Source organism: Spermophilus citellus, assembly GCF_964194105.1.
Source record: "Spermophilus citellus genome assembly, chromosome: 8".
In the NCBI taxonomy this organism is placed as follows: Eukaryota; Metazoa; Chordata; class Mammalia; order Rodentia; family Sciuridae; genus Spermophilus; species Spermophilus citellus.
Genome location: NC_138189.1, coordinates 115,787,741 through 115,814,889, shown reverse-complemented (window position 1 = coordinate 115,814,889; position 27,149 = coordinate 115,787,741). Strand labels below are relative to the sequence as shown.

The 27,149-nt window shown below is 34.7% G+C and overlaps 1 protein-coding gene across 4 annotated transcripts in view; it reads right to left on the bottom strand.

The window, feature by feature from the left end:
* Positions 1 to 6,496: 6,496 nt before the first annotated feature.
* Positions 6,497 to 27,149, bottom strand: part of SNCA (synuclein alpha) — a 109,530-nt gene continuing 88,877 nt past the window's right edge. For all 4 annotated transcript variants that reach the window (XM_081303129.1, XM_081303127.1, XM_081303126.1 and 1 more), the window contains 2 exons: positions 8,318 to 8,401; positions 6,497 to 7,073 (listed from right to left, as the gene is read on the bottom strand). In XM_081303129.1, coding sequence (XP_081159255.1) covers positions 7,041 to 7,073; positions 8,318 to 8,401 — 117 coding nt within the window. In that variant the 3' untranslated portion in view covers positions 6,497 to 7,040. The remainder of the gene's footprint in view (positions 7,074 to 8,317; positions 8,402 to 27,149) is intronic.

The following is a 27,149-nucleotide window of genomic DNA, read 5'->3' as shown; positions in this document are numbered from 1 at the left end:
CCAACTTAGTTTCCTAGGCTGTGACAAAGTGTACAGAGAGTAAAAAGGCAAGTCCACACTATCTTGCTGATCATCTTTGAAAACTGCTGCCCAGGATGGTCTACATTGTAGACCATGTCCCTCTTGTTGGTCTTTATCCTGGGAACTCACCAAAGGCATAAAGAAAAAACAATGCTTTCCCCAGAAAAATAATTGCTGATATCTCTGTTGTTTCTGGAGCAATGTAAGAGTTGTCATGTAAGCCTCCTTTTGGGTCAAGAATGAAATATAACCAAAGAAGAGAGAAATGAGGGAAAATAGTGGAAGATGAGGTAGACATAGGAAATTGATGGACATTTAAAAGCCTGTTTTTTTTTTCCCTTAGTTGACAGATCAATGAATTTTTGATCAGTGAGTTTTGTTTGTATACAGTTACTATTTTTTTCTAGTGACCTGAACCATAATCAGTGAATATAGGAATATTATTTCTATCTATCTAATCATCTATCTCATGAGGATGAGAAGATATGTGATCCAATAAGTATAGCTAAGTCTAAAGATACATATGTTCCATGCACATACTACTTATGTGTCTGGTTCCTAGGTCTTCTTCATAAGGTCTGCTTTTTTTCGTCCATTTTTGTTTTTCTTTGTGGGTACTTGGTGATATTCTGCCAAGTTTTGCAAATATTGCAACATCAGTTGTCAAACTATTAAACTGCTTCCAAACTATTAGTAATGAGCCTCTGCCTCCAGTGTCCAGAGTGAGTCTACTAAGATCCCAATCTTGATTACTGTTTTATGTTATTAGAAGACATAAATGATATAAATATACATGGTCATTTTATTTCTTATTTACCTTTAAAAATATAATACACTCCACTGCTACTAGCACGACTACTACTACCAGCATGAAAGACTCATTGATCATTTACTATCAGCCAGGCATTGTCTTAAGTATTCTGAGCATATTAACTCATTTATTTCACTTAATGATACTATGAGGTATTGTTGTCAACTGCACTTTTACACATAGGGAAACAGGTGCCCAGAGATTAAGTAACTAGCCCAAACTAACACAGGTAGCAACTGACATAACTACATAGTTTAGTTTTAGAGTCTGAGCTCTTCACTACTATCCCTGCCCATCTCATTAAGCAAGCATTGCTTATTATTTTAGGTAGAGTTTTGTATTATTTTTTAAAGATAAATACATAGACTTGCTACTATATTTGTTTAGATTTGACTTTACTGGAGCCCAGTTTAGTTGTGACATTTACAGACATGGGTTAGCTTTTATCTCACTGCAAAATATAAAGCAACCTGGTATTTAGTTTACCTATAAAAGGCAGTTAGGAAGCCCTAGAGGAAACTAATTAAAATGCAGCACATTTCCAAGGCACCATATCTTGCTGTGTTGCCATAGAAACAGTGGGGACTTTCTGGTCACTGACCTTTGAGGGAATCTGAGGGTACATTTTCATAAGACTCATAAGAGAAGCCAACCCAGTATATTACTCTACAGTTGTAGTCTAGATATTTGGAAATCCCCTATGTAGTCCTAGTTGATTTTAGAACTAAATTATATTAGCAAAACAGTAGAGACTCAAACTAGAGCTTTTTGAAGGAATGTGTTTAACTGTTTCCAATAAAGGATTTAACATAATTAAAGATACTTCAGTAGCAGCAAAGAAACATTAAAGGATATCTTTATAATTGTACAAAAAATATTGGAACTAAAGTCATATTTAGAGATAGTTTTAGTGTTACAGCTATTCTATTGTTTTGGATTCTTCAAACCTAACCTACTCAAAGAATAAAATATAGCATTACTGTGTCAAAAAATACATGAGGAATATTAAAGATATTACAAAATATTAAGGTGCTAATATTATTTACAAATTCAAATGGTTAAGTCATGCCCTTTACTATTTAATACATTTACAAATTCAGTAATTCCATTACCAACTATTATAATTGAATATCCTGGTTATACTTTAATTTATATTTTTTGTTTAGCCATTTGGCAGAAGCCAAGTACCCATGATTCAATATGGGAAATGACAAAGTCTGCCTTAATGTAGACTGTTGTTATCATTATATTAATATTTTTATTTTTTTACTGAAAATAAGTAACAGCTCTATCACTAAGGTATGCATAGCTTAACTACAAGGAAATATATATCGGGTTCTGGCTAATTTCTCCTAGAATTATGAATATATCTCCACATATATAAGTATTGCTTAAAACACACACAGATGCCTGAAGAAAAATAGAAATATAATTTTTATGCCTAGAAAACCAAGTCTACCACCCCACATGGTAGACTTCTGGAAATTTCCTTTACATAGTTCCATGTGTTTACTCTGACAGACAACATGGTGCTGGATTGCTTAGGACTATTATCTCTTCCACTTACTAGCTAGGTGACCTAGAGATTCTTAATCTATAGGTACATTAGTTTGCAACTGTATAAAATGAGAATAATAATGGGACCTCTTAGAGTTGTTTTGAGAATTAAACAACTTAATATTGATAAATCACTTATATCTTTAGTTGATGTAATATTTGTCAAAGTGGACTGAGATCCGGGACACAGCTAGCATGAAATGCCAGTCCTGTTGCACTTCTGCCCTGCTCAAGGCTGAAAGAACAAAGTGGGATGAACTCATCCCAGAAAAGAAAAAACAAAAACACTCAAGAGTGCCATCAGTGTAACGGACAGTGGCAATTTGTCAAATTTGCAGTAAGAAAATATTTTTCTTTCTCAGTATAGATTTGGACAGCACTCTCTCTGAGAATTATTGGTTGTCTTTTGTGTGTGTGTATGTGTGTGTGTTTAATGCAATAGTAAAAAAGAAAACCCACCTGTTTTTTCCTTCTATAGTTTCACTGACAACACTCAATGTAGTCTGATCTCTGAAAAGAACATCTCACTTCTGTCTCCAGATAGGTGTATTTTTTTTTTCAATGAAAATTTCTCCAGTTCTCTAAAGACACCAACTGATGTTCCGTAGTTCAGAACTGACTCTCTTTCCTGAGAGTTTGCATGAACACACAGGTTAAGGACTTAGTCCCCAAAGACTGCTTCCTCCACTTAAGATGCTGCTTGATAAATCACTTATATCTTTATTTGATGTATTTTTTTGTCAAAGTGGACTGAAATCCAGGGACAGAGCTACCATGAAAAGCCAGTGGTTCTCAGTGGTGGGTTCTCAGGTTACCCACAGCTTCTTGCTTGGTTACAAATTGGAGGTTTCCAGGATTCTCTCCTAAGTTTTGGTAATTTGCTAGAGTGTCTTGAAGAACTCAGAAAAATAATTTACTTACTAGATTACTAGTTTATCATAGAAGGATACAATCGAGGAACAGCGATGGAAGAGTTTGCAGGTAGAGGATTTTCAAATAGAGGATTGGGAGTGGGGAGCATTCATGCCATGTCTGGGAATTAGCCTACACTGAAGCTCTCTGAATCCTATCTTTTAGGACTTTATAGAGGCTTCATGAAAGCCTTCTAGAATATTAACTCAGTCTCTAACTCCTTTTCCTTCTCCCAGATGATCAGCAGTGTGGCTGAAAGTTCCAAAGTTGTAACCATGACTTAATCTTTCTGACGACCAATGCTGGGACGCACAACACAACACCCCAATGTACAGCACTTTGTCATATGCATATTTTGAACTGAAGAAAACTGAGAACACTGCAGAAAAAAAAAGACTCTTTGAATTTCTTTTGCTTGTATACCCTCACGGGACAGGTATACTGCCCCACTCCCAGAAGGAAGGAATATTACACAGACAGGCCAAGAAGAATATGAACAGAAAGGTCTGGCTACTTCCCACCCTGCTCTAGTTTATTACTATTAGGTCTCTTAAGGGTTTGGATCTGGACTGTTTGTTTCACCAAAAGCTCATGCACTGAAAGCATTCCCCAGTACATCAAAGTTCGGAGGTGGGGCTTTGGGGCACTTTGGGGCAATGATCATATCATGAGGGCTTATAACATCATCAGTGGATTAATCCATTCGAAGGACTAATACTTTGAACAGACTACTAGTTGGTAACTATAGGTGGGTGGGACATGACTGGAGGAAGTAGGTCTCTGGGGTATGCCTTTGGGGACTATGTCTGGTTTTGGTACCTTCATAATGTCCCCTGGCCTCCCAACTCTCTATTATATTCTGGCTGCCATAAGCTGAGTGGCTTTCCTCAGGCATACCCTTTCACCATGATGTGTCCACCTTGGAGTCAGCTGATCATGAACTGAATACTCTGAAACCATGAGCCAAAATAAATCTTTCTCTAAATTGTTCTTTTCAGGTACTTTGGTCACAGCAACATAGCTGACCAATATGAGGTCATCCCTTTCTACAGAGCTATCTTTCATCAAAACTCATCATAAAATTGCAGTTTCTCTGAATCCTTGGGTCTTCATTTCTGGAGGCTTCTGTATCACATCAAACTCTGGTTAAATAAATTTGCTATGCTTTTCTCTTATTAATCTGTCTATGTTCTAAGGATGTCAGCCATGATCCTTGTGATGGGAGAGGAAAAGTTATCACTTTCTCTCCCCTACCCCAGGAGGCACTTCATAGGACAACAGATGCTCCTAACACACAGGGAATCCCAAGGGAGTTCCAAGAAACTCGGTCAGGAGCAGGAGTTACAGATCAGCTATTGGCCACAGAAGAAGTATGAAACAATTTTATGGCTCCGGACATTACAAGGGTTTGGCACTCTATGGCAGAAACTGGGGAGCAGAAGCCAAATATATATTTTTTATTATGTTACAAATAGCTACATCCTGCATGGCTGGAAGATAAGGAAACATATTTGCATTTCACACTGGTGGCAAGAATTTGAAAAAGATACAACTTGCAATGCCAAACTACACACTAGATTACTCTGCTGCCTATTAGTGTGCCAAAGTCTACCTTGTGCAGTTTTTTTGCTCAGCCTCTTGTGAAATAGTACTACACTGAATAGTTCAGAGTTGGATAAAATGCATATCTAGAAAATAAATCCAGGACCAGGATAATCCTCAGGCTATTTGTTAGTTTAAGGTCTTGGAAGTGAACATACAACAATCATCCTGAAAAGGCTCATATGGCTTATATAATTTTTTGTGTAAATGCTCAGTTCAAAATAAATTATTAAGGTAGATAAAATAATTCATTGCTTATAAATAACTGCCAGATAAATGTTCAGAGACTAAGCACATTAGAGTAGAAATTCTACCAGTATAAAGCCTTAATTCAAATTCATACCTTTTATAACTTTAAACTATTCTCAACCATGTTGTCAATTAAATTCTGTTGTCTTTATTATTTAATGCCAATTCTTTTTGTCTTTTATAACACGGTGTTTTAGGTAGATTTAAAATCTACCACCATTTTCTAAGCTGCCTTGACATAGACTGCTCACTAATGAATTTTTATGTGCTTAAATGTAACTTAAATAAAACAAGAGACTTATCACTTCTTTCTAGGGGAAGAGGACACATGTGTCTGAGAACTCTGTAGTAGTCTCTTTCCAATTAGGCAGACAAGGAAGTTTCTATGGTGACTATTTTTATGTCTCACATTCCCCCTTCCTTCCTTTCTTCCTTCCTTGCCAATGCCCAATATACATCAAATCACTCACGATTACATATGAACTGCTAGCACATCTAGAATATTCTTTCTTGAAGACATACTTTCTATAAGTGATTTTTTAAAATACCATTTTTCTTGAATAAGTAAAAAAATAAATGGAATAATTTTTCAATTAACTTATTATAGGGTTCTTCACAATTAAGTTTCTTGTCAGCACTCAGAGGGAGTTAGTGAAACTTCCTTAAAGAGAAAAAATTTTCCTTAGGAAATCTCACAGAATTCACATATTTAACCAAATTTAAAGAAACCGATGAGATTTTTACCAGTCTAGGGACTTGGCTTTTCCTAATATCAGATAAAATCCAGGGGTTTTTATTTTCGATTTTCATTGGGGGTACTGAACACACAGCCTCACGCGTGCCGACACCCTAGGCCAGAGATGATTTTAAAAGCATTTCCTGGGGTGGGGAGTGGGGATTTTAGATTTTTTTTTAAAGCTATTGGTGGTGGTTGTTACTGGTTGTTGTCCTGACTTAGCCTCCTGGGCTGCTAAAATTACATGCATGCACCACGGATTAAGTAAGCAGGTTATCTGAGCTTTTGCTGTAACATCTTAATGAGTATCTATAGGGGTTGTAAACAAATGTAATCACATTGGTTTCCGGGGAATCCACTTTTCAGTACAGCCATCTAAGGCACAATGTACATCAAAACACCCATGAGGTAGTGTTGTTTCAGGGAATTCTGAGTATGGGCTTACTATTTCATCTCTTCTAAGTCCTCTCAAATGCCTCCTTCTTCAAATGGCTGTTGAGAACTTTAAATGTAAGTTCATTATGTCAGCTCTAATTTCATATTGGTTATAAGCATGATTTTATTGTTAAAGTGAGATGGGATAAAATATTTTTGTAATGAGATAACATTTTATTTTCATTTTCACCATTTTATATACAAACACAAGTTAATAAAACACATCACAAAACAGTAAAATTTCATAGTTAATATTTATAGGTGCATAGTTTCATGCTCACATATTTTATATATTGTATATATTAACAAATTTCACGATACATCATTATTCTTGGACAGAGTCATTAAAGACACCTAAAAATCTTATATGATAGTAAATCACAACTTCTCAACAACAGCAACAAAAAAATAGTGAAGATTTAGAAATAAGTGGTAGTCACTTAGGTGTTCTTAATTTGCTTTAACATTTTAGATTTGAAGCCACAATGTCCACAGCACACAAGGACCCTGCTACCATATACTCACTTCAGTGAGAGGGAAGCACCGAAATGCTAGGTGGGGGCAGGTACAGATACTTTAATCACTGCTGATGGAAGACTTCAAAGCACACTGTAAAAACTGTGAGAAATGTCATGACTGGGCACATTGGGACTGAGCACTTGTACAGGATGGAATATCTGTCAGCAGATCTCAAGAAACTGGGAACAAGGATGTTTCTTAGGCTTCAGGTTCATAGTCTTGATAGCCTTCCTAATAAGGAAAATCAAACAGACAGCAAGCAATCAGTAATCAAGGATTTAGAGCAAATTAGGGCATGGCTCACCATTTTGAGTAAAATTTATATTCATGATAGTTTGGAACTATTCTACTACAAACAGATATAATCTTAATTTTAATAATTTGTCTTACTTGTCAGATATGAAAGTCAATTATGGTAATTGTTGGAATTAAGGTCTCTGGTTCTATTTCCAGATGTGCCATTTAATATCCATGTGACCTAATCCTATAGAGCATATTGGTGGAATTCTCTTGCTCTCAGTTTTCTCAATTACAAAATTTGAAAGCCAAATAAAATGGCTTATGAAACCTCTTAAAGGCTAAATTCAGGACTAAATTCTCTAATTCTTAAAAGAAGTTTAAGACATTTAAAAAATAGATATATTTTCTCTCCTTTCACTCTCTCAACTGCAAATTTCATCTTCACCTGTGGCTTCAATGATTATTATTCTAAAGCCAAATTCCTCAATAAAATATTTAGGTAGTATCCACAATAAAAATATTAATGTGTTTTACTAAAAGACTCGTATAAAGTGCTTTTAAAAACCAACTCTAATAAGATTAGGAGTCTGCTTAAAAATAAACATATCTTTAAAATCTCCAGTTGCTTTCTGAATAAAGTACAAACAGACTGCATGGTTGTCCTGATGTTCTACAATTTGTCTTTAAATCGTCTCCGTAATATTTTATTTATTTATTTATTTTTAGCACTGGGTTGCTTAACCACTAAGCCATATCCCCAGCCCCTTGCTTTTTTTTTTTGGAGACAGGGCCTCACTAAGTTTCGGAGGCAGGCTTTGAACTTGGAGTCCTCCTGACTTAGCCTCCTGGGCTGCTAGGATTACATGTATACACCATGGTATTCACATCTGTAATCTTAATTTGCTGCTATTGTCTGTTTCCTAAACTTGAATCACAATTACTGTTCCTCAGACCTGTCCATATGCACAGACCTACATGCCTTTGCTTCTGATATATCCCTGTGCTGCAATGTTCTTGCCTCATTTTAACCTATTGTATCTCCTACCCACTTCCACCAGATCAACCTCACCTCCTCAAAAAAAAAAAAAAAAAAAAAAATCTTCTCCTGATGGACTTACACCCATTCTAACATAAAAGAAATCTGACAGTGACAGATTTTTGGTGCTTCCTATTAGGAAGACTCAACTTAAATTCCTAAACTTTAATTTTGGAGTGTTTTGCATATAACTCTTTACCTCAGAAGGCATTTCATAAGCCTCATTGTCAGGTTCCACTGGCATATCTTCCAGAATTCCTTCCTGTGGGGATCCTTCTTCACTCTAATATTTAAAGTGAGAAACACAAAACAGAATGTTATGAGGTACAATTTTTCATCTGTGAAGCACATTTTGAAAAAAATCATATTTTATATAAAATATATACAATAATTTTTTCAAAATATATATAATATAAATTCAAAATATATAAAATTATTATATATTTATATATTATATTATATATAAAATAACTTTTTTTTCCAAAATCTATATATATTTTGTATGATGTCAAGGATGCTGTACAAATTTTTGGCACTCCTTTACATTATTGCTGGCCTTCTAATTATAAAACATTCTTGGGAAAACAACATGGCAACATGGGTTATAAATCCTAAAAGTACACAAAGTTTTTGCCCAAGTAACTCACAAAAGTCCAAAATTATAGTTCAAAGATTTTCAGCACTAGATAAATGCCAACATTAAAAAACTAACTGATAATTGGGAGATGTGGAGTCAATAGGATTATCATTCAACTACTGAATAAGTTATTAGGAAGACATGTATTATGACATGAGAATTATGCAGCAAAATGAGAATGTGTGGCATAATCTGTAGTAGGATATAAAGGATTGTATATATTGTAGATAAAATCTATGTAGAATTCAGATGCAAGAGTAAAATGATTGCAAGAAAATACAACAAAATAATTGTAAGTATTTTGTTGGACAGATATGTATGTTCTTATTTTTTCCTGAATTTTTCTTATACTACTATTTATAACATAAACATATAAATAACATACTTTCTTACAACTTAAAGTGATGGCAAACAAATTATTGTCTGAAATGTGAAGATTTGGACTACATACATATTTTTGAAAGAAGAAAATAAAATGCACGAACAGACTAATTTTCAAAGTTATCTCTTCATAGAAATATTAGATCAAATTTGGCCTGAAATGGTCATGGCTTTATTAGTATTCTTCATTAAATACCTTTTGCTTCTAAATGAAAAAATTAATAAAAAATTCAAAGAACAGAGAGGCAACGAGGACATAAATGTGCTTAAAGAGATCCAATGGCCCCTCAGCTAATTTTAACAATATGTTTGATATAAATAATATCTTATTCCCCTGCCTTCATCATGAACATAACTGACAGGTAGGCAGGAGGATAAGGAAGTGGCTCACAGTAAGAAAACATTAAACTAAACATCACAGGTAGGTGAGCAGAGAAGTTTATATATCATCCTACCTTGACTCCCTTCCTTTTCACACACCCAAAAGTGCAAGTTATTTATAAATTAAATACAATGAAAACTGTTTCTAAACTACCTCACTTCTAAATATGGAATAGATATTGTTTTAATAGTGTTTCATGTCTTGGTACAAGAATACAAGTTCTGTTATATGGTAGTTAGGCACAAAGACTGTAGTATCACAAGACTTGAGTTCAAGTTTTTAGTTTCTCTCTATTACTGATCCTCTGTGAATTTGGGCAAGTGTTTTTATGCTTTTCTAAGCATCAACTAGACTTAGAAATAAAATGGACAGCAATACTTTCTTTGCATCTGACAACATTAACCTCTTCGTTGATATATAGATAATTGTTAGTGATAGGTAGGTGAAAAATAAGGCAAAATTTTGGTTCTCATGGGTTTTTGTTTTCAGAGCTGAGGATCAAACCCAGGGCTTCATACATGCCAAGCAGACACTAAGCCACATCCCTAGCCCATGTATTTTTAAACTAACAAGTAGAAAATTAATTTTCTAATGTAATTTATTAAAAAGTTTTGACACAGACTGGACTAGTCAATATGGCCAACCTGGTCTGCTTATTATTAATTATTACAATTGAGTTGCTGTCCTTCAACTAGGACTGGTGAAAGTTACTAGATCTGGGTGTGCATGTGTATTTGGGGGTGTCTTGGTGTACCTTCAATGTACACTAAGGTGATACTGGATGTTGCTTGGTGGATTCTTTGACTAGATTGATCATGTACTGGGATCAACTTTAATCCAGAATGATTGCTTATTTTTAAAAGTACAAAATATGTACATCTTAACACACATTTACTAATCCATTTAGATTTATACTCTATAGATATATAGGCTATAAAATAAAATATGTCTAACTTATCATGAACTAAATACAGGGAATAAGGTATTGGAATTGTAGCTTACCGGTGGAGTGCTTGCCTCGCGTGTGGGAGGCACCAGGTTCAATTCTCAGCACCACATATAAATAACTAAGTAAAATTAAAGGTCCATCAACAACTTAAAAAAATATGGGGGATCAAAATTGAACTCTCCTGTGTTTTATTTAGGTAATTACTGCATTTTACATCTTGAAAAATTTTCCTAATCAATAGTTTAAAAGTTTAAAGAGTTATAAAACTGTCATAATTTGGGGCAAGGGCTCAGAGACTATAGAAGAAATGAGTATGAAAGAGGAATCAAATAAGTGATAAGAAATAAGTTATGGGAATGAAGAGCCATCATCAATAAATGCAAGAAAGAGGGGAAAAATAAAATAAGAAAGGTGAACAAACAAATATTATCCTGGGATGTTTAATAATTGTCAAGCTCACAATTACAATCCTATATTTTCAGACACCTTAGCCCATTTAATAAATAAATACAGTTGTCCCTCAATACCTGCTCAATCAAGTCCTTTATATAAAATGAAGCAGTATTTGCACACAACCTATATAAATACTCTAGTGTGTTTAAAAATCATCTCTAGAGTCTTTATGATACCTCATACCAATACCTAATACAATGTAAATACTATATAAATAGTTCTGTACTATATCATTTAGGAAATAAAGATGCTATAGGTTAGATATGAAATGTCCCCCCAAGTTCCTTGTATTAAAGGCTTGGTCCCTTGCCTGTGATGCAATTGGGAGGGAGTGGAGACTTGAAGAAGAAGGGCCTTGTAGAAGAAAGGTAAGACATCGGGGGCATCCCATTAAAGGATATATTGGTACCCCTGCCCCTTCCTATCTGGCTCTTTTATTTTCTGGCCTCTATGATATAAGCAGCTTCCTTTACTACATTTTCCCACCATGATACACCTACCATGCCACCACAGGCCCTAAAACAACAAGTTCCCTAACTATGAACTAAAATCTATAAAACTGTGAACCAAAATACACCTTTGTCCTTCTAAGTTGATTATCTCAGGTGTTTTGGCACAGTGACAGAAAGTTAGTTAATACAAATGATAAGAAATGTGTATACACTAAAAGTGTGATACCAGTCAAGACAAGACTGGCCTGAGGGCAAAATAAGGAGGAACTAGAGAAGGTCAAGATGATGATGGAGGCATTTAGCAGTGGAAAAGAAAGGAATACCTCAGCAATAATTCCTGTAATGAAAATAGCCCACATGCTATAAGAAGAAGTGAAGTATATCGGATATGCAATATCCTATTTTTAATCCAGTCCTGTGCTGCAATATAACACTTCTATCCTACCTGGCCTCTCACACATAACCTTGTTGTGTCTAATTCTTTATTGAAGCTTGACACACAGTGTTAAGTACAGGAATCTGCCAGATGGAAAAGGTAAAGTACAGGGAAGAGAAGGATTATTTCATGGAAACAAGAAGAACTCAGGGATAGAATTGACCAGGAGGAATGTAATCACGATGTTATGGATTGAATCCAGAATGTCCCCCAAAAGGCACAGGTGAGTCAATGTAGCAGCAATGTTCAGATGCAAAATGATTGGATCATGAGGGGTGTAACCTCATCAGTGGGTTAATCCATTTGATAGATTAATAATTCTAATGGTGGTAAATGTTGGTGGGGCATGGTTGGAGTAAGTGGGTCACTGGGGACCACCCTTGGGGATTTTATCTACTCCTTGGCTCCCTGTGCACCCTCTTTCATTATCTCTTTCTGCTCAGTGACTGCCATGGGCTGAGCAGCTTTTCTCTGACATGCCCTTCTACCATATTGTTCTACCTCACCTTGAGCTCAGAGCAATGAAATTGGCCCACATGACTGAACCTCTGAAACCATGAGGCAAAATAAACCTTTCCCCAAATTCGAAATTACTCTTATCAGGTATTTTGGCCACAGTAATGAAAAATCTAACAAACTTGAAAACTATTAAGCTTGTATCTTATCTTCCTATACAAACTGTACTTTAAGGTACTCCTTGTTTAAGGGGTTGATAGAATAAGCTTTTTGTTACAGATATAATTAAGCTAAGGCAGGAGTGAAGGAACTGAATATCACTTTTTCCCAATGGATTTGGGTAGAGGTCACCCATGGGTGCTAATATGACATGAAGAGTTAGCCATGTATTGTGTGTTCCTTGAAGGAAGTATACATCACCATCTAGCAGGTATTCTTGCCAAAATTTTGAATTTGATTACCATTTATCACTGAGAAGGGGCTAAAGAAATGATTCACATCATTGGATGCAATCTGCAAATTTTAGAATGTATAAAAGTGTACAAGGCAAGTAACACAACTACTTCAACAAGTAAATTGCAAGGAAAACAACTTATTTGTAATTTATATATTAAAGTAGACATGAGTGAGCATCACCAAGTTGCAACTTAAGAACTTTACTGTGTTAATCAACTTTCTGTTTCTGTGACCAAAATATGAGAAAATCAACTTAAGAGGAGGAAAGATTTATTTTGGCTCACAGTTTCAGAGGTTTTAGTTCATGGACACCTAGTCCTATTGTATGGGCTAGTAAACATGGCAGGAGCATGTGACAGAGAACTATTCATGTCATAGTAGCAGAGAAGCAATGAGAGAGGCAGAAGAGGTCCAGAATCTCAATGTCCCCTTCAAGTGCACACCTCCTCTAATGACCTAACTTCCTTCTACCATGCCCCATTTCCAAAAGTTCCACCAGCTCCCAATAGCCTCACAGGCTGGTAGGCAGGACTTTAGCATAGGAGCTTAGGGGGGTTTTCAGAGCTAAACACTGATTTTATACTTATTTAAATCCTGATTTAAACAAACAGCAAACACATGTGAGATTTTTATGAAAATTTGAACACTGACTGCACAATTAATTATTTATTATTTATTTTTAGTATGATAAAATGTTGGGGTTTTGACTTGAGAAGTTTTTAATTTTTAGATGTTAAGTAAGCAGATATCCACAGATAAGATAAGGTATTTAGGTATTTGCTTAAAAACTATACAGGTTTGGGTGGGGGAAGATAGTTGGGATACAGAAGAAACTGTATTCAATTCTGTTACGAAATTTAAAAAGTGTATATACTCACTTCAAATTATTTCTATAATATGTTGTTCTAAATATGATTATGTGTTCCAAATTTATTGACCTCAAAATATTAACCGATTTTTAAGCACACTAAAATATTTGGCAGATGTTCTAAAAGAGAATATAACAACAATTTATGTGATCATCAGATACAATTTTATGTCTATGCCTATAAATACTTAAAAACATTAAATGTTATTGATAATTATTTGAATAAATTTCAATTCCAATTTAGAACTGTGCTTAATTATACTTTGTTACAAAAAATAACATAAAATTTTGCATATTATGACTATTAATGACTTGTTTTCAAAATGTAATTATATCTGAAAATTTGAGATATATTCTCTATTCATTTTTACCACAAAAAAGGAGAAACAATAAATATTAAACATCTTTGAGAAGAGCCATTTCCTTTCCAAGATGTCTTCCATTTTGAAGTCTATGAAAAGCTGGCAAAGAGTCAGGGTTTTCAAAAGACACTGTAAAACAACATGGTCTTATTTATAATGGCAAGGCTTCATCAATTACCTGGCATTAAGATATTATATTAAGCCAGAATATTTTAGGGCAATAAAATACATACAAAGAAAATTCTGTATTCTGATATATCTCTGCATGTTTGGGAAAAGAACTTATAATACCTCTTTTCCTCTCTAATATGTCCTGTCTCTGGAAAGTCTATGATCTCCTTTTTCAAGTGGCATTATTTTAAGAATGGTGAAATATAGGAGGTTGAGGCAGGAGGATTGCAAGTTCAGGGCAGCCTGGGCCACTCCGCGAAACCCTGTCTCAAAATAAAATATAAAAATGCCTGAGGATATGGCTCAGTGGTAGATCACCCTTAGTTTAATTCCAGCATTGCTAAATAAATAAATAAATAAATAATAAATAAAAATTTTTAAAAGTGAGAGTAAATTCAGTATCTTATCCCTGCATTCAACCCATGAAAAGAAAAATTATTATCCAAAAAAATTATAGTGGAATGCCCTTCCATTGCTAATGAGGAGGGCCTTAAACACAGTAACTGAGTGGGGACTAGAAGTGATGTGACTGATCTCTCCCACCCTAAAAAAAAAAAAAAAAAAGACTCAGTTTATTTTTAAATGAATCTATTTGTGTCAAATATATAATTTCCAATGATACATAACCAATGACCACCTGAAGTCTGTCTTAGCTGACTTTCTGTATAAAACCAATCTTCAGACTAGGCTAATACTTTATTGGGAAGTACAATTCCAAGGACGTGAAAGTGAGGGAAAGGAAGAAGGATAAGGAGAAACAGAAAGAAATTTCAGCTGTGGGAGAGACACATAGCTGACCACTCAGTGTGCTTCAGGATCAGGGTGAGAGCCAGAGCTTGCTGCTGCCTCCCGAGCAAGGTGGAGGTGGTCTCCCAGACTTCCAGTGCCTCCCTTGGCTGTGTGAGGGAATAATTCCCTTTGTTGCAAACTTCTATATTTAGAAAATAGAGTGCAGTCTCTTTTCTTGACCAAACTATGATTCAGCAGGCACACCAAATTTAATTACCTCGATTTATATTTCTACCATTAAATGTTTCTCATTGAGCAGATTTTGTTTAGGATACTTCTCTTTATGAATAGATAATATTTCATTTTATTTCATGTTTTAAATTTTATTGTATTTATATGTCTATTAATACTTTCTATAGTTTTTAAAAATTTTTCATTCCATGACATAATTTAATTTTATTACATATTTAGTCTGGCACATAAGGAAGATAGAAATGGCTTCCCCAAACCACAGTCTCAAGCAAAACATAGAATTGTCTGGAGTCCTTGTTAAAAATACAAGTTTCTAGGGTCTTGTAAAGGTCTTGTTAAGTACACTCCTTGGAAAACTCTGCCCAATATCAGCAACCATTTGTAAACTCTGCGGTGTCATTTAGTTTAAGAGTACAGCAATGTACTGTCATTGTGACTACATTAAGGTAAAAGATGTCTTCAATTTTGAAGTATATGAAAAGCTAGCAAAGAGTCAGGGTTTTCAAAAGACACTGTGAAACAACATGGTCTTATTTAAAATGGTAGGGCTTCATCAATTACCTGGCATGTAGACTTTAAGCATTCAAAGCAAGAGATGCACCTTTCGAATCCCTGCTTTTACACTGCAATTTATGTTAATTTATAGCAAGCCACTGATTACCTCTGGTGCTATCTCCCAAGACTATCTTGAATCTCCTAATTAAAAAGTGAAATGATAGCATATGATATTTATCAGACATTACTTAAGACACAACAAGCAATACCTAGCCATAACTTTTAGTCAAAATGTGACTCCTGAGTCAACTGGGAGACCACCTTATAGGCAAAGTGACTTACCCTACCTCAGCTATGGTATATACCTATTCAGATTGTGTCTCAGTAAATGACACATTACTATGTCATCAACCATTTGGGTCACTTGGGAAGAGTCAAAGTGGTAAGCACTATAAGTTATATAGTAAACACATTGTCCACAGTTTATACTGTCAGGGAGCCTTTTCAGATTAAGAATGCAGATTTTAATTAAATGATGCTTTGAAAGAACTAGACCTACATAGAAACAGAATGTATTTGGAAGCCTCTAATGCTATACTTTGAATAATGTTACCACATTACTCATTTTCTTGCCTTTTTGCCCTTCTAGCTATTTCTTTAGTCTTGGTAATCTTCTCAGAGCAAGAGAAAGATAAAGCGAACCAGTGAAATGAAAACTAGCTTATCTTGTTCCTTTTAAGTTTGGGATGAGGAGAAAGTAAGCCTATGCATTCAACATATTTGAGGGTTATTTATGAAAGCTATTTGTAAGTACTGTTACTGAATCATTTTAAATCATTTTAAATACATTCTGTTTCTATGTAGGACAATCATAATTTATAAAAATAACTGATACATAAATTAGGAATCAGTGTAATCTTATTTTTAAGAAGAACTTTTCATTACATAGCAGAGAAGTATTTCCATCTTAGATTCTAATTCTCCTTGGTAAGCAGCTCAGTGGCTGCCACATTAATGGCAGAGCCATGTAATTAGCTGACTCACCTAATAAGACATAACTGCACAGCAACGATTGCCAGCTTTTTTTCCGTTACTTGGATATAGACCTGGTTGCAAATACTAACACACAATGGGAAATCTGAGAATAAACTATTTTTACTTTTCATGTCTAAGGATGGATCATCTTCTATTGATAAAAACATTATTATGTATGTTTCAATGTACACTTGAATTTGTTTAAATAAAGTTGATTATTGCATGGATTGGATTCCTAAAGATCAATTCCTTGGTTGTGAAAACAGGCTAAGCTGAGGAAGGTTTGCTTCTGTGTTGGGCTTAGAATCAGCCAGTGATTTCATTTTTTTTTTCAAGTGAATTGATAATTGGGAGCAAGTCTTTAAACCAGCCACTGGGGAATGAAGTTGTGAGGAGATATAGGCTTTGGCCAAATATGAGATAGGGAGTCAGCTTTTGTATTTATTGTAATCTAGGGAATGCTGAGATACTCTTAAGAAAGAGCAAAATATAAGCAAGCCAAAGCCCAGGTATTTGCTTTAAAAAATAATGGAAAGTGGCCAGATGCCATGGCGCATGCCTGCAATCCCAGCAGCTCAGGAGGCTGAGGCAGGAGGATCCTGAGTACAAAGCCAGCCTCAGCAAAAGCGAGGCACTATAAAATAACTCAGCGAGACCCTGTCTCTAAATAAAATACAAAATAGGGCTAGGGATATGGATTAGTAGTTGAGTGCCCTTGAGTTCAATCCCTGGTACTCCCAAACAATACAAATTAAAAAGGGACATGTGCTTTAATATGTGGCTGGGAGAAAATGCTCAGACAAAACAAGCTTATGTGTGAAAGGATGGATAGGACTTATGGCACTCAGAAGAGAATGAAGGCAATACCTTCAAGACTGTGGCTATGCAATCCAGAAAAATCTTAAAAATCAAGGAAAGGATGTGTTTTCTTTGTTTAAGAGATTAAAGAGCTTTAAGAAAACCAGAACAGGAATAATATATAGTAGTCAAGTGTATGTAGTAGCCTGAATCTTTGGGTTATAGGGATCTCCATGCTACTGAGCACAAACACCAAGCATAGTAAGTTCAAGATGTCCTCAAAGATCTGGAAGGAAAACTCAGTCAAGGGGGTTCCAGACTTCAAGGTGGAATATCTTGCTTAGCATCCATCCTAGACAGGAAGTACTGAGGAAGCAATGCCCCACAACTGCAGTAATTAATTTCAAAAAGGGTTGCAATTACTCTACCCTGTAAATTCTGTCATTTTAAAGCTTTGTCACATGGGTGTGATTGCCATTTTGTTTTGGTAACCAGAAAAAGTTTTCTCTGAAAATCTCTACCCATACCTCAACAGATTGGTGGTAAAAAGGGAATCGTATTACCATATTATCAAGAAAGATGATGGGCTAAGGGTAACCTGAGAAGGTCATTGTAATGAAATACTTTTAAATATTTATTTTTCATCATGCATTATTTGATATTAAAAAATAACCCTATCTCCATACTGCTTTCCAAATTGGCTGCACCAATTTGCAGTCCCACCAGCAATGTATGAGTGTACCTTTTCCCCCACATCCTCGCCAACACTTATTGTTGTTTGTCTTCATAATAGCTGCCATTCTGACTGGAGTGAGATGATATCTTAGAGTGGTTTTGATTTGCATTTCTCTGATTGCTAGAGATGATGAGCATTTTTTCATATATTTATTGATTGATTGTATATCATCTTCTGAGAAGTGTTTGTTCAGGTACTTGGCCCATTTGCTGACTGGGTTATTTGTTTTTTTCGGTGTTTAGCTTTTTGAGTTCTTTATATACCCTAGAGATTAGTGCTCTATCTGATGTGTGAGGGGTAAAAATTTGCTCCCAGGATGTAGGCTCTGTTCACCTCGCGGATTGTTTCTTTTGCTGAAAAGAAACTTTTTAGTTTGATTCCATCCCATTTATTGATTCTTGGTTTTAATTCTTGCAATATAGGAGTCTTATTAAGGAAGTTGGGGCCTAATCCCACATGATGAGCAGTATGGAGATTCCTTGGAAAACTGGGTATGGAACCACCATTTGACCCAGCTATTCCTCTCCTCAGACTAAACCCAAAGCAGCACAATTCATAATAGCTAGATGTCCTTCAATGGATAAATGGATAAAAAAATGTGGCATATATACACAATGGAATTTTACTCAGCCATAAAAAAGAACAAAACCATGGCATTTTCAGGTAAATGGTTGGCACTGGAGAAGATAATGCTAAGCAAAGTCAGCCAATCCCCCAAAAAGTGAATACCAAATGTTTTCTCTGATACAGGGAGGTTGACTCATAGTGGGATTGGGAGGGAGAGTATGGGAGGAATAGATAAATTCTAGATAGGGAAGAGGGGTGGGAGGGAAAGGAAGGGGGCAGGGTATTAACAAGGATGGTGGAATGTGATGGACATCACTATACAAAGTGCCTGTATGAAGACTTGAATTGGGTATCAACATACTTTATATACAAATAGGAATACAAAAAGTGTGGTACTTATGTGTATTAAGAATTGTAATGTAAAAACAAAACAAAACAAAACATTACCTGAGATTAGGTAGAGGGAAGTGAAAGGAGGAGAAGGCAGAGGATGTGGGGATAAGAAAAATAGTAGAATGAAACAGACATTATTACTGTATGTATGTATGTGACTGTAGGACCAATGTGATTCTACAATATGTATACTCAGGGAAATGAGAAATTATATCCCATCTATGTATGATACATCAAAGTATATAAGTGCATTCTACTGTCATTTATAACTAATTAAAACAAATAATAAAATAAGAAAAGAAAAAAATAACCTTATAAGGAAGTTACTGCTATAACCTGTATCTTATCAAAGAACAGAGATGGACAGTCTGGCTTCATAGGCCACACTGTGGAATATATGTAATAGTTTTTGTCAAACTTCTTGGAAAAAAAATCAAGTTGTGCTGCTTAAACATGCTAAAATTAAGTTTCAGAAATTAATTCTTTCAAAATACATTGTAAATATCTTATGAATAAGTATCTGAGATATATATTACTTAGAGGTTTTCACTATTTTTGGCAAAAGCAAACAAAACCTCCAGGAGGTTAAGGAGGGGTGTGTGTGTGTGTGTGTGTGTGTGTGTGTGTGTGTGTGTTTGAAAGGGCAAAAATCAGACATTTATACATATATTTAACTATATGGTAATTAAATCTGGAAACATTAAGTGAATCAACATTTTGTTATAAGTAAAACTAGCTTATTCTGAATTTAATGCATAGCATTTTCTAAGTGGCTTAAACCTTTGTATTAGAGTGTGTTCTAACAAAATAAAAACAAAACTCTCAGAAAAAAAATGTTCATATTTCCCCTAAATATGTGGCAAAAATATAACAGTTGTTTGGAGCCATTTGAAATATTATCACTTGAGTTCCTTATTTCACTCCTTTTGATAACAAATGAAGTTTTCTTACCTGGGTTACAGACCTTATCTTTCTTAGATTTACTCTGGAAATAGTAATTCCTCCCAAGCCCCTGATCACATTCATTTTTATTATCACAATGAAACACAATGATCCATTAAGTCCATGAAGCAGATGTTACACTTAGTCATGATGCTTATTTATTTGTAACTCTGCCTTTATCTACAGAGAATTGAAAGAGAAATAAAAGATTTGCTCATTATAATAAATAAAAATTCTTTGTTTAATACTGCCTTTTTCTTTAATCAGGAATTAAATGTTTGTGTTATTTTAATTACTTTAAAGCACCCATTATTTATGGATTATGTTATTATACTCTCAATAAATCAATACACAGTACCATATTTACTTTTTTTTAACATTATCTCCTTTCTATACTTTTGGCTCATATATAACTTCCTTTAGTGTTTATTAAATAAGAATTCATGATTTCTGTATCAGAGGGAGGAAGAACAAACACAAAGAATATTCTGTATTGAAGATTGTATGACTGTCTCTATGGTTATGAGCAGTGGGTGGATGGGTACATGTATTCCTGTGTAAGTGTGCATGTGTGCATTGTGAAGATATTTTTGGGGAATGATTTATCACTCTGTCATGCTGCAGAGGAACTGAAATTGTGGTTACACAATCTAAGTACTTTGAATCATAGTCTCTCCACCAGCAGTTCTATACACTATTTGTTGTTAGGAAGCCCAGGAGGAAATAAGCTTGTAAAAGCATGGCATTTGGTAGCAGAATGACATAATAGCAAATGGTACCTATGATATCTTCAGCAATGTGAATATCTCTATGGGAAAATGGTGATAAGAAGATCTCTTCCAGAGTGTTACTGTGAATATCAAATGAGATGATATGCATCAAATCTATAATGACCAGTGCACACATATATCAACACCAAATATTTACTGAGCATCTATTGTGTGCTAGAGTGTTTGAAGCACTTTATTTTTGTTATTTTAAGTATCCCAATAAGTGTATGTCATATGTTATCTCAATAAATGTTACCTCTGTGTTTTATATTTTCACCTTATGGCTCATTTTGTATTTTTAAAAAACTTGTTTGGTAAAGATTGTTATAAACAAAATCTACTGCTTTTGCCATTTTCCATCAAGTTCATTCCCATCTCCAATCTCCAAAGGGCCTCAGAGTTCTGTCTTTCTCACACTAGCACAGGGATCCTATTCTATTTCCTTCCTCTTACCTGGTGAGGAATACAGTTGAAGACTTCAGTATCAGTTGATACACTACATCCTACTGAGGCAGGTAAGAAGTAAATGCTGCAAGTATAGTGTTTAAATTGTTCTCAACTTAAGACTTAAAAGTAGAAACAGTGAACTAGTGCTGTGTAGTTCTACCATAGTGAGAGTGAGAAATATTTTCAGGATCGGTACCTAGAGATGAATTTGCTTCTAGTGACTTTTGTGATGCTGGTAAGAAAACATCTTTTTTTTTTTTTAAGAGAGAGAGATGAGAGAGAGAGAGAGAGAGAGAGAGAGAGAGAGAGAGAGAGAGAGAGAGAGAGAGAGACAGAGAATTTTAATATTTATTTTTTAGTTTTTTCGGCGGACACAACATCTTTTTGTTTGTACGTGGTGCTGAGGATCGAATCCGGGCCGCACGCATGCCAAGCGAGTGCGCTACCACTTAAGCCACATCCCCAGCCCAAGAAAACTTCTTTTATCATTTCAATCATAAGCTTCTCATAACAGAAACAAAATGAGACCTATATTTAAAACTCTGACCCTTTCTTTGTAATTTCTCTTGGCTCAATCTCAGAGAAGGGTCAGTTCTACACCTGTGAAACTCTAGACTGCTTTTATTAGTCAATTCCAACCCCTGTATAAGAAACAGCACATGAAAAAAGATTAGAAAAAGGAGATCTTAAAAAATGGCGCATATCCATCACAATAATTTTAATTATGACAATACATGGAAATAACTAGTAGCATGTTGTCTGGCTTCCAAAAAATGCCACATATTAGTTTATAAAGGGTTATCAAATCTTAGCATGCAAATGTAGACTCAAAATTGGTTTGCACTAACAAATGACTTCACAATAAGCATTTTTGCAATATTATTAATCAATAAAGACCTCTAAATCACAATAAAAACAATAAAATAGTAAATGTTATTTTCTACAGTCTAATTCAGAAATGGTATATATTTTGTTAGAAAATATGCAATCTTATTGCCAATATCAACTTACCTGATGAATCAAAAAAAAAAGAGAAATTAACAGTATAAGTTCCAATAAAATACTCAATATTCACAATATATGATGGCAAGAATGGCTGGATACAGCAGCACATGCCTGCAATCTCAGTGGCTCAGGATAGGTGGATCACAAGTTCAAAGCCAGCCTCAGAAATTTAGCGAAGAGGGGCTGAGGCTCAGCAGTAGAGTACTTGCCTGGCATGTATGAGGCACTGGGTTCAATTCTCAGCACCACATATACATAAATAATATAAAGGTCTATCAACAACTAAAAAATATAAAATAAGAAAAGAAAATAAATTTAGAGAAGACGTAAGCAACTTAGCAAGACCCTGTCTCAAAAAAATGAACAGGGCTGGGGATGTAACTCAGTGGTTGAATGCCCCTAAATTCATTTCCTCATACAAAATATATATATATATATATATATATATATATATATATATATATATATATATATATATACTCACACATACAAACATGTATATATATATACACAAGTATATTTTTATATATAAACTATATATTATACATATATATATAATATATATGTATAATATGATGATAAATGATGCACAAGATATAGTCCCTTAACCTCAAATCACTTCAAGTCTAGAAACATTAATTAAGAGATATAAAAAGGCTAATAAAAGAAAGTCATACATGTGACACAATACATAAGGGAGATAAGAATAAAATGCTCAGTATGGGATCAGAATACTTCTGAAAACAAAATAAAAATCAGGTCTAAATATTCTGGTCCCAGTGGGAACTTCAGCTATAAGGCATATCATGGGCAAAAACATGATGGCAGAAAAACTAATTTTGTCTGGTTGGAGAATAGGTATTGGGATAAATGAGCACCTTGAAAGTTTACCCATGGAGTTTGAGCACTGAAAAGCCATTTTTTTTTTGTTTCAAGTATTGATTGTGTAGTCCAAATTTTGTTTCAGGAGTAATATTTTGGCAATGAAGTGCAAAATAGAAAATAAAGGGAATCAGAGATAATGAATTACAGGAGGACTAAAGCAATAATCCAGGGAGAGGTGGTAGGTAACTTGGGTATCAGGAGTGGAAATGGAAAAAAAAAGACTGGTTTGTGGGATATTGTGGAAATTAAATGGATAGAATTTATCAACAACTGTTTAAGGGTGTGATGAGTCCTCTTATGTCTTACCTGCAAGCTAAAAAGTTTAGCAATTATAATTTTATGAATGTCGGAAAAGACAAAATAGTCCTAGGTCAGAAACAATGTCTTTATTACTCACAGTACTAGCAGTTGCTGGAGTATGATCATTTTCTTGCACTGACTTTCCAAGCCCTAATTTCAACAAGCAAGTTCTGGTGAAACCCACAAGCCTAGTGTGTTGTATTAGTACAGGACCAACCCAGAGCTTAGGCAATCTGAATCTTTATAATGGAATAGAAAATGTCCTTTTGCTCCAGAAAGAGACAAAATCTCTAATGAAGGTTGAATGCACACCTGCTTTTTTTTTTTTTCCCAGAGGGACAAAGTGTACTCTGAGCCCACTAAGCCACATCCCCAGCCCTTTTAATGTTTTATTTAGAGACAGGGTTTCACTGAGCTGCTCTGAATTTATTATTCTTCTGCCTCAGCTGCCTGAGCTGCTGAGATTACAGGCATGTGCCACCATGCCTGGCAAAGTCATTTTTATCTCACAAAGTTATTTTTTATACAAAAATCTTGAAAATATAGTCCCAAACAAAAATCAGAAAGTGTCTCGCTCACAAAATAATTACAAAAGTGAAATATGTGGTCTTAAACATTGTTTGTGTGCAGAAGACATGGGGACTGGATATAAAAATGCTGCATTTTGACCAGGAAGATGCAACCATTATTATTAACAGCAGAGAAAAAGGGACAGGGTAGATTTTAGAGGCAGATAAGTAATTTTGTGGATATGGTGTATCTGAGATGCCTTCAGAAAATAGGTTGTAAATATATGAGATTAGAGTTGAGAGATTTCAGAATTATGGATGTATTTTGAGTAATTCCTTCACAGAGATTATGATAGGGTCGTCAGAGTTCATAAAATTGAAGGAGAGAAAGGCAAGTGAAGAGAAGCAATACAATATCACATGAAGAACTTCCTCAGGAGACAAAGCAGCAAACAGAAAACTGAAGATACTGTCAGAAGATTAACAAAAAGAGGAAATAACAATGTTTTAGAAGCAAAATTTTAAAAAGTCTATTATGTGGAATTGTAACATTACTTGTCAGTGTCAAACACTGAATAAAGAAAATAAGGAAAAGAGCCACGTGTGTACATTCTTGGAAATATGTATTTACATTTTGGGAATACATACATGTTTAATAAATGTTTGTTTCCTTAAGTCTGTATGATGCTCCAGAAAAAGATGGAGAAATAAGTCAGATTTCAGGAGATAAAAGAACAGGAAGACCACTGGACTCCATAAGGAGAGACAACAGTTTAAGAAGTTGTGAACAGAGAATGTTGCTGTGGGACAGTTCATTCTGAGGGAATCAAGATTTGGGATTTGAGTAGAGTTGTTTTGTTATTTATTTGCTTTATTTTCCTTTTTTAAAGAAACTATGAGACTTGTTAAGGATTTGGTAGGAGTAGGGTTTCATGAGAGGAGGCAAAGAGTGATTGGTTGACAGAACAAGATCTCAAAAAAGAGAGAAAAGATGGAGTCAAGAACACAGGAGATGTTTACATTGGGAAAAGTAGGGCATGTTAATATGTAGCTAGGTTCCCAGATGCAGCCCAGAGAACTGAAAGAAGCCCATGACACAATTTATTTTCTGGACAAAATTGGCAATAAGATAATAAAGATGAGAAGGATAAAAAAAGGAGAGGGAATTTATATTTATTTATTGAATGATCTCGTAAAGCATTTACTGTTCCATCTTACCATAAGATACAAATGTTGAAGATAAAATGTAAGGCGTCAATTTTGCCTAAAGTCAAAAAAGATCATAATAAAGTTACATTTGAAATCATCTAAGTATTACATTAGAGCATCAGTTTTAATTGCCATGATGGATTGTGATCTTAAGTGGAAAAGTTTTATAAATTAGAAGAAAATTAATGGCCGAGACACAATTAAGTGCTAGGTCAAATCTTCCTATCATCACTTTTTATATAAACCAATTAGCCTATACCTTGATTTTTTATTTAACAGGCAAAGGGTTAAATGTAAGTTTTGAACTGTCACATGGACTGAATTCATTGTGAACTGTTGTTTTACAGCAATAATGTAACAGTGTCAAATCCAACAGACAACCATGCCAAAACTCTCCTGCTGCAGGTAGCTCTGTTGCCAGGGTTTCTCCTCTAGGGCAACTTTCCAGCTAATTTGTAAGCAAATAATTCACGTGGTCCTGCTATGTTACATTTACTAAAAGCCAAGAGGAAAGCACACATATAATAACATATTTATATGCAAAGAAATCAGCTATTAAATTTGTAAGTTAAATACCTAAATCATATAACTAGATTTTAAAAATAACTATAAATGTTTACAGACAGTCAGGTTACACCTGTAATTCCAGCAACTTGGGAGATTGAGACAGCAGGACTAAAAGTTCAAGGTTAGCTAGGGCAACTTAGAAAGACCCTCAGCAAATTACTGAGACCCTCAAAATAAAAATACTAGGGATGTAGCTCAGTGGTAGAACACTCCTGGGTTCAATTCCCAGTACTAAAAACAACAACAATATGTAAATATACACTATACACACACATATACACAAACACGAGAACTGTCACTTTGCCATCAATCTAAGAAATATAGATTACATAAAATGTATATTAAATTGTGATAAAAACAAAAATGTGATATGATTTCAAAAACAATTGAATATGAGGATATTAATTTTTTGAATAAATATTTTGTGTTTTGATACTCTTTATAGCAAATATCACTTTCTTAACATTCTGTTTACTTGTTTAATATTTTTAATTTTAATCTTTGAATTTTAAACAGACTATTCAACCTTCACTAACCCTATCTTTTTTCCAGTGCTGATATTATTTTTTTTCTGGAGCTGGGGATTTACTATCCCATTTTTCACACCTCAAACCATAATTTATTGTGGAGTACCCATGCATCGCATCTCTATGGAAACCAAGATGTAGGCAATGCAAAGATAATTTTATTAGAAAGTCCACTAGAGCGGAAGAGCCAGTGCACACCATTTACTTTCCCACCAGACTCAGCAAATTTAACAGGGGACAGGATGTCTGCCTCTGTTGCAATTTTCCTAGGCAAATGAAATGCTTGAAAACCACCAAATGTTGCAACCCAAACCAAGTAAAAGCCAGGTGGTAGAACTATGTGGTGTTCTGTGTGCTTATGCCTGGAAAATAAGCAGGTCAGAGCTTCTGTATCATTAAATGTCATTGCAGTAGAACAGTTCCTTTCCAGATTGATAATCTAGTAATTTTAAACCTTGGCATCATCATTGTTATTATCATCGGCATTATCAGCACGATTATTAAGTACAGAAAAGTATTTCTTCAGAAGAAATTTAAAATAAAATCTCTGTGTTAATATATAAAAGTGGTTCCTGCTCATCATTCTCTTTCCCTTAGTCATGAGACAAACACAGCAAAGGAATTCTTGGGGTTTACTGGAGCAAGTGTGAAAAACACAGTGATGAACTATATAAATGTTTCTATAAAAAGAAAGATACAAACACATTGCATCAGAAAATGCAGTCTGATTTAATAGAGTATCACTGATTTGAAACTTGGGGCCATTTCTAAGCACCATTGATAAATTATTATGACAGTCTTTACTATTCCTGTGTGTCATCTGCATACTGTAAAATGGGAATTTTTAAAGCACATATTCCCA